General features: G+C 37.3%; 1 protein-coding gene and 1 non-coding gene across 3 annotated transcripts in view; one reads left to right on the top strand and one right to left on the bottom strand.

The window, feature by feature from the left end:
* Window positions 1-12,172, bottom strand: part of ARMH3 (armadillo like helical domain containing 3) — a 151,998-nt gene that overhangs the window by 73,526 nt on the left and 66,300 nt on the right. For both annotated transcript variants that reach the window (XR_012510150.1, XM_074373730.1), the window contains exons 21-22: window positions 8,642-8,724; window positions 7,568-7,694 (exon numbers count right to left, since the gene is read on the bottom strand). Coding sequence is in view for 1 of the 2 variants with exons in the window: in XM_074373730.1 (XP_074229831.1) it covers window positions 7,568-7,694; window positions 8,642-8,724 (210 nt within the window). In the remaining variant the exon portion in view is untranslated. The remainder of the gene's footprint in view (window positions 1-7,567; window positions 7,695-8,641; window positions 8,725-12,172) is intronic.
* Window positions 1,946-2,052, top strand: LOC123613161 (U6 spliceosomal RNA). The gene has a single exon (XR_006720512.1). It is a non-coding gene; the product is annotated as a U6 spliceosomal RNA (small nuclear RNA).

Raw genomic sequence — 12,172 nt, 5'->3', positions numbered from 1 at the left:
CTGCAGACTGGTAGTGCATTAGTAAAGCGGACAAATTAGCCCATAATAAAAGTTGCTCTCAACCTGCCCTAACAACTCTTAAAAGCAAACCCTGAAAGGATGAAACTGATTCTATATAATGTAACTGCATTCCAGAACAAAATCCAACATTATATAAGGAAACATAACAAAATCAAGCACTTATAACCTTAACATCACACTGTCCAAAATCAAATTTAAAAATTACCATCATTATTAGAAGCAGAAAAATATGACCCATAAGCAGGAGAAAAACCAGTCAATAGAAACAGATCTAGACATGAAGAGAGATGATGGAATTGGCAGACAAGGACATTGAAACAACTATTGTAAATATGCTCTATATGCTCACGAAGATTGAGGAAAATATAAATATGGTGAGGAAAGAAATGAACATTTAAAAAAAAAAAAAGGAAGTCCAAATAGAACTTCTAGGAAAGAAAATACTTTCTGAAATGAAAAATACACTCGATAAAATGAACTGAGATTAACGAGGTTAAGAGCATATTACAAAAATACAAAAGAAAAGATCAGTGAATTTGAAGACTGAGGAATAAAAACAATCTAAAATAAAAGAGAGAGAGAAAAGACCAAAAAAAGGAAAGAAAAAAAATACCCACAGAGCTTTAGTAGCCTATAAGACATTGTCAAGAGGTCTCACATATATATAATAGAAGTTCCAAAACAAGAGGAGAGGGGACAGAAAAATATTTGAAGAAATTAATAGCCCACAATTTTTCACATTTGATGAAAACTAGGAATTCACAGATCCAAGAAGCTTAAAGAACCCCAAGAAAAATAAACATAAAGAAAACCATGCTAAGGTATGTGATAATTAAAGTGCAGAAAATCAGTGGTAAAGAGAAAATATTAACAGAATGCAGAGAAAAAAAGACACATTATAAACAGAGAAATAAAGATAAGAATGACAATAGACTTCTCATCAGGAACTATGCAAGCCAGAAAATAACGAAATGACATTTTTTTAAAAGTACTGAAAGAAAAGTTCTATATTAAGCAAAATGTCTTTAAAAAATGAAGGTGAGATTCCACTTCCAGTGTGGCAGAGTAAGCCCACTATAGCCTCTCTCCCCTGCTGATTACAGCTAAAAATCATGTATAAAATATAAAAAGTACTACCAGAGGGCTCTGAAAATTAAACAAACGCAGACAGATTATAGAAGGGAGTCAAAACTTGGAGAAACACCCACAAAAGTGGGTGTCCAGGTTTTCTTGTTTCCAATTTTCTCTTGCAGGTTTGCCTCAAGGTCCAGACAATCACAGTGAGGCATGATGGAGGAGCTGGTAACTTCATCTTTCTGTAAGATAGACACCAGGGAAAGGGGCTTTTGCTGGTCAGAAAACAGAGAGGAAATCCTAGATAGACCAGGAGAAAGTGTTCCCCTAACTCTGTATATGAAAGTTGTATAATTCTCAGCCACACCCCTGAGTTGAGCAAGCATGGAACAAATACAAAGTAGCAAAGCAAAACGTTTAAAAAGCAAACTGGTATTTCAACTACAGTCACAGTCTCCAGCTAACCCCTGAATGATGCATGTGTGGACCAGATCCAAGAATCTGATTCACGTATCCAAGATTCAAGTATCACAGAAAAGGCTTTGAAAACTGAACTGATACTGGAAACACCACCCTCTGAATGTGAGAACTTGTAGTTTAACTAGATTGACTGCCTACATCAATAAACTTGACAAACATGTAGCCAGAATGATCAAGAAAAAGACAAGATACAAATTACCAACAAATTATCAACATCAGGAATGAAAGAAAGGAAATCAGTAAAGGCTCTACAGACATTCATGTGAAGTTAGTTCAACATTCAAAAATGAATCAATCACTATATTAACAGTCTACGGTAGGAAAATCATGTGATCATCTCAATAAATGCTTTGAAAAAGAATCCAACACAGTGCTTGCTTCAGCTGCACATATACTAAAATTGGAATGATATAGAGAAGACCAGCACAGTCCCTGCACCAGAATGACATGCAAATTCATGAAGTGTTCCTTTTTTTTTTTTTTTAATTTTTTTGGTGGGGGGAGGTGATTAGGTTTACATATTATTTATTTATTCTTAGAGAAGGTACTGGGGATTGAACCCAGGACCTCATGCATGCTAAGCACGCACTCTACCACTTGAGCTATACCCTCCCCCTGATATTTTTAAAGGAATACACACACACACGGACACACATATACACACAACTAAATCACAATGCTGTATACCAAAAATTAACACAATATTGTAAATCAACTACTTTGCTTTACTTCAATAATTAAAAAAAAAAGAATCAGACATTCATTAATGAACATAACTCTCAGGAAACTAGAAACAAAAGGGAATTTATTCAACCTGATAAAGGTTATCTATGAAAAACCTATAGATAATGGCACACTTAATGTAGAATAACTAAATCCTTATACCTTAAGTTTAGAAACAAGGCATACATATCCACTCTCACCACTCTTATTTATTGGAGTACTGGAGAGCCTATTTCACCAGTGAAATAAGGCAAGAAAAAAGAAACAAAAGGCATACAGATTGGAATGGAAGGAATAAAACTTTTATTCATAGGCAACTTTATTGACTACACAGAAAATCCCAAAAAGGTTACAAGAAACTACTAAATCTAAAAAGTGAGTTAAGCAAGATGATGGGATAAAAGGTCAAATTCAAAAATCAATAATGTTTCTATATATTAGCAATGAACAAATAAAAATTGAAATTGTAAAAAATACTATTTATAATAGCATTAAAATCTATGAATTACTTGGAGATAAATTTAATAAAACATGTGCAAGATTTGCATACTGAAACTATAAAACACTGATGAGAAAAATCAAAGAAGACTTCATTAAACAAAGCGATATACTCTGTTCATGGACGGTAACATTTACTAAGATGTCATTTTTTCCCCAAAATGATCTATAGCTTCACCATAATCTTAATCAAAAGTCCAGTAGATTTTTGACAAAAAACATATGCTAAAATTCATATGCAAAAAGTAAAGGACCTAAGATAGACAAAACAATTTTGAAATAGAAGAACAAGGTTAAAGGACTCACACTACTTGGTTTCAAGACTAACTGTAAAGGTATAGTAATCAAGATAGTGTTATTTGTGAAAAAATAAATACATACAACAACAGAACAAAGTGTAAGGTCCAGAAATACACCTACATATGTAAGGTCAACTGATTTTTGACAAATGTGCCAAAGCAATTCAATGGAGAAAGACAATCTCTTCAACAAATGGTGCTGAAACAAGTGAAAATCCATATATTAAACATGAACCCCAATCCAAACCTAGCACTATACAGAAAAATTAACTTAAAATGAATCTGAGACCTAAGTGTAAGGTGCTAAAACTATAAAAATCAAAAATTAAAATTAAAAGATAATCTTTTTATCCTTGGGTTAGAGAAAGATTTCTTAGATGCTACACAAAAATTAAAAACCATATAAGAAAATTTATAACTGTATTTATCAAAAATTAAAACTTCGTTGAAAGACAATATTAAAATGAAACTACAAGCTACAATCTGGGAGAAAATATGTGCAAAACACATATCTGAGAAAGGAACAGTGTGCAAAATATACCAAGAAATCTCACACCTCAAAAATAAGAAAACGACCCAGTTCTCCTTATAGAAGAATTCTAAATAATAACGTATGTAGATACTCTCCTTTCAAGGTGGTACAGCTTAACCTCTCCCTCCCAGCCCCTACTTCCATACCATTGGCTGCATTTAGTGACTTGCTTACAAAGCACAGAGCATGGAAAGGGAGAAAAAAAAAAGCAACTCTGCAGCGGAGAAACTTTGCAAACACTTCCTTAACCAAGTAATCAAGATTAACATCACCAGTACTGTCATGTTAATAACATATACTCTTGGTGTGATTAAAAGGCCACTTTGACTCTGTGACATTCTTTCCCCAAGCCATAACCCTAGTCCAACCATGAGTAAGTCATGAGACAAACCCAAATTGAGGAACAGTCTCCTCAAAACTGTCAGGGTCATGAAAAAACAAGGAAACATTATAAGAAACTGTCAAATAAGAAGAGACTAAGTAGACAATATGAGCAAATATAATGTGGCAATGGATGAGATCCTGGAATACAAAAGGGACATTAGAGGAAAAATTAGTAGAATCCAAATAAAGTCTAGAGTTTAGTGTATTTTTTAAATTGTGGTTAAAAAAAAAACTATCATAAAATTTACCATCTTAACCATCTTAAAGTGTATAGTTCAATGATGTTAAGTATATACACACTGCTGTGAAACAGATCTTCAGAACCATTTTATCTTACAGAACTAAAGCTCTGCACCTATTAAACAATTCCTTTCACATCCTCCCTACTATATACCCTGGTAACCACCATTCTGTAACCATGAATTTGACCACTTTCGATACCTCACATAGGTAGAAATCTTTTGTGATTGGCTTATTTCATTTACCATAATGTATTCAGCAATCATCTGCACTGTAACATGTAGTAAGATTTCCTTTTAAAGGCTGCATAGTATTCCATCATATGTATATACCACATTTTATTTATCCATTCATCTGTTGATGGACATCTGGGTTGCTTTCATCTCTTCGCTATTATTAACAGTGCTGCTATAAACATGGGTATGCAATGTATGTTTTTTTAACTGGCAAAAGATCTGAACAAACCTTCCACCAAAGATGATATATGGATGGCAAATAAGAGCAGGAAAAGATGTTCAACACCATTACTCATCAGGAAAATGCAAATTAAAACCATAATGAGACATCGCTACACACCTGTAAGAAGCCCCCTCCCCCACCAAAAAAAAAAAAGCTAGCTAGGATATGGAACTATTACAACTCCTGCATATTGCTGAAGGGATGTAAAACAGTACATCTACTTTGGAAAACAGTCTGGTGGTTTCTTATAAAGTTAAACATATACTTACATAATATCCCAAAATCCCATTCATAGGCACATATCCAAGTGAAATGAAAACTTGTGTCCACATAAAACTGTATACAAGAATGTTTACAGGGGCTTTATTTATAATCACTAAAAACTGGAAACCTCCCAAATGTCCTTTAACTGATAAATGGATAAACTAAGCCAGCATATTCCCTCAATGGAATATTATTCTATAATAAAAAGGAATGAACTACTGATACATGCATCAATATGGATGAATTTCAAACAAATTACTAGGTAAAAGAAATCATACTCAAAAGACTGTATTGTATGATTCCATCTGCATATATATTTTTAGAAAAGACAAAACTATGGGGACAAGGAACAGATCAGTGATTGCCAGGTTGGGGTGGTAGAGGAGTTGACCTCAGGAGCACAAGAGGCATTTCTGAGATGATAAAACTCTTCTATATCTTGATTTTCTGTAATAATTACATTTATATATGCATCTGTGGAAATTCAGAACTGTACATTAAAAAGGGTGAATTTTACTACATATGTAAATTATACCTCAAAAAATCTGACTTAAAAAAATGTTATTTCCACTAGAAGTTTCATAATTCATACAAAATGGAGAGCACTGAAACACACTATCTCCTACTGTTCGTTGTGTTTCATTTAGTGAAATTTCACTTTCCTATTTGTGCTTTTCTGGTTAACATTTCAGTTCCCTTGGCAGATTTGAGCATTCCCAGATATCCTCTTTTATCTTGTTGCTGTAGCTACAAGGGCTTATCTCATTTGACTGTGTGCATGGCCCAGTTGAGCAGATAAGTCAGACTTCTATAAAATATCTCCTCCACTCCAACTCTTTTTCTTTTCCTCACTGAAAAGACATCTTTATTCATCTGTTAATGGGTGTGAAAACCTCTGCAGCAGCTCTTCACCCTCAAAAAATTCTACATTCTCAAAAACAAGGACATTGGTAAAGCCAGGTAGATGCAAACCACACCAGGGTACACTAAGCACACTGCACCAAAGGGAAGTTTGCTAGAGGGTTCTCATGGAAGACTTCCTAGTTCCTAAAAAAAGAGAGAGAGAGATGTGCCTTTTATGACAACAGGAGTTGTTCTTAAGGAAGCTGACCTGATGCTAAAGCTATTACACTGAAAATAAGAAAGCAGAGAAATAGAAAAAAACCTGGGTCCTTGCAAACACTGTTGAGCAACTGATCACACAATTCTGGAACTGTTATTCCTTAGAATTCTTGTAAAGTGAAATAATTATCCTATTGTTTAAGATAGTTTGCCAGAGTTTTTTGATACTTGCAGTTGAAAACATCCTAGTAACACAAGGCCCTACTCCCACTGCCTAAGATGTCACAGCAAAGCTATACATGGCGCTCTTAAAAGTTTTCCTCTACTGCTCTAAACAAGTCTTTTGGGGAGGGAGGGATAATTAGGTTTATTTATTTATTCTTAGAGGAGGCACTGGGGATTGAACCCAGGACCTCATGCATGCTAAGCATGCACTCTACCACTTGAGCTATACCCTCCCCCTAAACAAGTCTATTAGAAAAAAAATTTTTTTCCTTCTAGGCCATTCTTCTTTCCCACTGTTAGCTTCTATTCTTTCTCTTGGTACTTGTCCCAAATCCCCTCTACTTTTCTCATGATACTTTTCTCAGGAGCCCAAGCAGAAGATGGGGTTTTCATAAATAGCCCCAACAAAAGGATAAAGCAAACTAATCCATAGTGACCGAAAGCAGATCAGTGGTTACTCAGGGATAGAGGGGTGAGGGATAACAGGGGGTAAGAGGGACATGAGGAAATTAAGGGGAGGGGATGGATATGTACATTATCTTGATTGTAATGACAACTTCATGTACATATACATATATCAAAACATCAAAAATTGTATACTTTAAATGAGTGCGGTTTACTATATATCAATTACATCTCAATAAAACAAATAAGTAGTTTTTTCATAGCTTTATTGAGTGGCTTTCTGTTTCTATGCAATCTACAGAAATCCTTCCTGATCTTTCAAATTTAGGTAGGTTTGACTGGACTCTTCAATCACATTTACAGGTATACATGATCTCTTACAGAAATTAGTTACACTTACTATGGCTGCAGAGTAAATCTCCAGTGAGCCAATCACAAAAGGCTTGCAAGAAAGATTTTTATCTAATGCCCACTTTCTCTTGTAAGTTATACTAAAAATACACAGGTACATTAAAACTCCTTAAAACCTTATGCCTTCTCAAATCACACAATGTTCCTTTGGGATCCAAGCTCTTCTATTTGCTGCTGTCAACTCCCACCCACTCTCACTGCCATCTCACTGGCATTCACTAAATCCACATGCCTCCCTATTCTCTCTTTCACAGACATCAAGAAGGCCCACAGGGCTGCTAACCAGCTTTCTACTGAGATGAATTTTGAGTTCCTGAAGGCAAAGAAATCCACATATACCTTCCTATTGTCTGAGAAAAGGAGACTACTATAATTCTGTGCCAAGCAAGGGCACTAAACAACTAGAGGAGAATCTTTTGCAGTCTTTTCCTCTTATATGCCAAAAAGTCACAGCTGACGGGGAGAGAGGAGTAAAAAGAAGACAACTTACCCATGGAGTAGAGGTTGTCAAAGCTCTGATGCATGCGGATAATCTCATAGTAGAGTTCATCATAGCTGCTGGGGGTGGGCAGGAATGTATCACCATACGTGATGAACATATTAAATAGGTTCACAATCTAAAACAGAAGCAAAAGTCCATATACAGGCACCACACCATGAAGACCAGAAAAATATTATCAGTAATATGCTGTAGCCAGCTTTTATTGTCTTATAAGAGCTAATTGTTAGATTTTCAGAAATTTTGTGAGCTGGTTATTAAACAAAGCTATTATTAAAAATTAATTTACATAAACTTATAATTCAATAAATTATATTAAAATAAAGGTAATAAATACTCAAAACTCATCACTTCCTAATTATTTCCTACCTTTTAGTATTTAGTATTATGCTCTTGAAATTAATTTATACCTCATACATCTCTGTGGTGGGAATATCATATACTGGTGTGTTACTGCTTAACTCTTCCCAACTCTGCATGCAACATATCATGATGACACCTTGAAAATGGCCAGCATGGGTGTAGTTTTACCAAGGAAATCAGCAAATTCCACAAATCAAGGCTTTTCCCTTGATACTAAACATTTATGAACACACTGGGCAACATCCTAAGAAGACAGTCAAAAGGCCCAATGCCCTCCTACCCTAAAGAACCAGTCAGAGAAGAAGGTACCTATAATGTCCCTCAGAAAGCACATGCAGCCATGAGGAACTATTTATTTGCTGAGACATCGCTAGAGCTTTGCTAAGTACCAACCCAGAGATTACAGTGGTCTAGTACAGTGTCTCAACTGGGACCAAGGCTCACGATTCATACCCAGAGATCTGACCTACACCTGCTCCTGCCAGACAATATACTCTCACAAAAGAGTCCCAGGTTCTCCAAAGACATAGGTGAAAGTGGGGAGTGCCAGTGGAGAGATTCTGACCCAAAGGGAAAAATAAAGGCCTGGTCCCCCGCTGTGTCTTAATCTCTAGAACACCAGCTCCTGTCTCAAACCGGCCCATCTCTGCCTTAGGTTATGGCTTCAGAAAAAGAAGTATTTTTGTTGTTGTTGTTACTCACCATAAGAGCTAATGTAAAAATGTTGTGTTTCGCCAAAAGTACAGTCTCATTTGACATAAGGAACTTCAGCAAATTTATCAAGGCTTAAAAAAGAAAGAAAGAAAGAAAGACATCAATAAGATATTCAAAGCATAATCAATAAAGTTAAATGAAAGTAGACTAGCTCTATAGAAAGCCAAATAGGGCTAGAATGAGTACATCACAGCTACTAAGGACTTTTTAAAATCAGGAAAAGTAGGTATATTTGAAGAAAGCACTAACCTGCCCAAGCACATATCTGCTTATCTGCCATAGGTTTTTAAAAATCTACTTTTTGCCTCTTCTTAAATATCAATTAAGCTCAGAAATTTGTCTATAAAATGGACACTTGAGTGTTCCAAGTTTACTCCTGTACGGCAATTTCTCCATCAAATTTGCTCAGTTAACTAGTCAAAATGAGTGTCCCCTTCTCCCTCTAGGCTGCTAGCATCCCAGATCACCAAGTTTTAGCTATGTATATATTTCCAACATCATTGCTAAGAAGGACATCTTTCAATTCTAACTGGTCAACAGATGAGCCAATTATACTGTAGAACCTACTGCTTCAGCTCTGGATGAGAAAAGAGTTCATGAAGAAAAAGCCCTCAACTGTTTGAACTATTCAAACAAAAGTGCAGCTTGCTCTGTCCTCTCTCAACCGTGACAACATTTACTGAAAAGGTCCCCTTTCTGCCTGGCAATCCTTAATGAGGGGAGAGAGTGCTAAAATCCAAGCAATCTCAGTAAAGACACTGACTGCCAAGTCCCTAGGTCAACAGTGCAGCTTTAAAGACATTTCTGCAAATAAATATTAAGCATAAAAGAAATTATCAGTTACCTTACACTCTTTCACCCAAGATCACAAAATAAATTCTGCTTCTATGCCCATCATGAGTATTACCCCTGTACCTATCTCCCCTGCTTGATGGGGAACTACAAAGAAGGGGTTCAGCAGCTGCAAGTAACTGATGGTCCTTTTGTCTTCTCCCCCCCAACCCTCCCTACTGCCACAGACACAAAAAAAGGCTTGACCTCTCTTTTTCTAAGACCGTATCTGCTTCTTTGCCAGCAAAGGAGTCCATTCTCCCATGCTGTCGGAGCTTTGTGTGAAGTTTACTACTCTTAGAGAAGAGATGTGAGCTTTGATTTTAAACAGCAGGGAATGATGAGTAGGAGTAAGTCTCTCCAGACACTGGCTGCCTGCCACACAACACCCCTCACTCTCAATCCTCTAAAAGCACAGGTACAGTAAAGAAACAGCAGGCAAGGAAAAGTACAAGAGCTTGTCTACATTCTGCTTCTAAAGCCTGAATCTTCCCTTCAAACAGAAAAAGAAAAAGAAAAAAGTCTTGTCAAGGATGAAGGAGGTAGGCATCCTCGTTTATGAACTCTTCACCCCGATTCAAGGTCTCTGAGGTTTCATAATGGAAAGGCAAATGACAGGCAGCTGGCCCTTTTGATGTTGTCTGTTAACAAGTGATCTACTGCACTGGACCCAAAAAACGCTCCATGGGAGCCCGTTCTGGATCACAAAACCTGCTTAGCTCCTACCAGGAGCTCAGAGAATGAAGAGAACTAGCTAAAATCCACATAAAAATGACTACCCAGCCCAAACCTCTCTCCTTAATGAGTGAGGTCTGCCCACTCCACCCCCTAACCCCAGAGCTTAGACAAGCCTTGTTAATGGATAAATCACCTGACAATCAGACCTATAAACCCACAGGAGACAAGAGAAAAGGATAGGTAACACATGTGGCACTCTGCAAAACATAATGGCTAGACAGAGACAAAGCTCCTTTTGCACACATCCAATCAACAAGGGCTTTTGTCCCCAGCACACACAGCACAAAGATGCAGCCTCAGCAGTGGTTATGTGGTAATTAAGAGGCAGAAAACCTAGAGAAAAGGAAGTGAGAGCAATGATTTATTGTTCCTCTGCTGGACCAGAGCTAGTCTTGATCTCTGGGATTCAGAGTGGGGGATGACAAAGTGGTAAATATGAGGGGAAAAAGAGAGTAATTCTGGCTCAGGCCCAGAGGCGGCCTGTGTCCCAACTGCCACAGACATCAGCAGAGCCACATAGTATTGGGAAGGAGAGTCCAGCACTGTGATACTCGGATTTCAGTGTCAGGAGAAACCTGCACTCTGCCCCTGACAACTGAGGTCAGATGCATGGTTCCCCAATCCTACCTTCCCAAAAAAGCCAAGGTTCTCCTACCTGGAAGTCATCATTCTCTAGTAGGAATTTAGTAGGCAGTTAAAATGGACAAAGCAACCTTAAAATTGGTTGCCACAACCCATCAGGGACCACAATTCCTCTTCAAGAGGGAATGCCCCAAATATCCCATAAAACAGTGCTTTTTTCCTCCATCATCTCTCTGATTTTGTACTCATTCTATCAACTGTTCAGTGTGCTATACACGTTACTACACACATTTTTTTCTATCCTCTGACCTGCTGTGATGAAAGTTCAAAGTCTGTGAGGCTTCGACATACCTGATTATAGATTTTTTGAGCTAGAAAGGACCTTAGAGATCATTCAATACAATTCCCTTATTCTGGAATTAGAAAACATCCCCTTTCCCCCACCACCCCAACTATTTAGTGACTAAGCTGGGACTAGAACCTGGTCTCCTATTTAATGTTCCTTCTACCATTAAACAAATAAAGGTGCTAGATAGAATCAAATATTCAAGGGAAGGAAACTTATGAATGGTGTGCTTAGACTTGCTGCCTATACGATCACAAACACTTCTCCAGACTCTGGTTTATAATTTTCTTGGCTGCTCCAAGGTTATTTTCATATATTTGGTCCCCTTCTTCTCTTGGTCCTCAGCTACTTATTAGAGTACAGGTATTTAATACCTCACTATTACTTTTCTTCTACTCTCATCACTTAAAAAACTCCCAGTAGCTTTTCTCAGCATAAACCGCCTCAGCAGGCCCTATATATCCGCTCTCATCTCTCTTCACATCTCACCTTTCACACACCTCTCTCCTTTCACACACATCTTTCCCCCTTTCCGTTTCTGCTTCCTCTCTTAGTATCTTAAAAACAAACAAACAAACAAACAAAACCTGTCAACTAAAACTGTTTCTATTTCCCTCACTCAGGGTTGCCTCCTTTTTAATTATGTACTGAACATGGAATATGATTGGATCTGGACTTCAAGGGGAGCTAAGATCCCCTTTCTTTATGCAAAATCAGAACCAAAACCAAAACATGAGTATAAACAGTTAATATCCAGGCTTATTCATAGGCTACTGTGGTATAAAGCTAAGACCAGGTTTAACTGCAGGCCAAAGAAAAGCCTTGTGTCAGGGGCAGGTTCAAGGAGTTTATAGAACTGGTACCCAGGAGCTCAGTGCCAACACACATGTAGCACAGAGCTCATGCTGGCTGGCTTCTGGCTCACGGATACTCTCTATACACACCCATTTTTAGAAAATCCTCTTGTCCACTTGGTGCCATCTGGGCACATGACCAGCCAAACTGTTCCAAGGACAGTCTCA

The sequence above is a fragment of the Camelus bactrianus genome, chromosome 11 (genome assembly GCF_048773025.1).
Source record: "Camelus bactrianus isolate YW-2024 breed Bactrian camel chromosome 11, ASM4877302v1, whole genome shotgun sequence".
In the NCBI taxonomy this organism is placed as follows: Eukaryota; Metazoa; Chordata; class Mammalia; order Artiodactyla; family Camelidae; genus Camelus; species Camelus bactrianus.
This window is presented reverse-complemented; position numbering and strand designations above follow the sequence as displayed.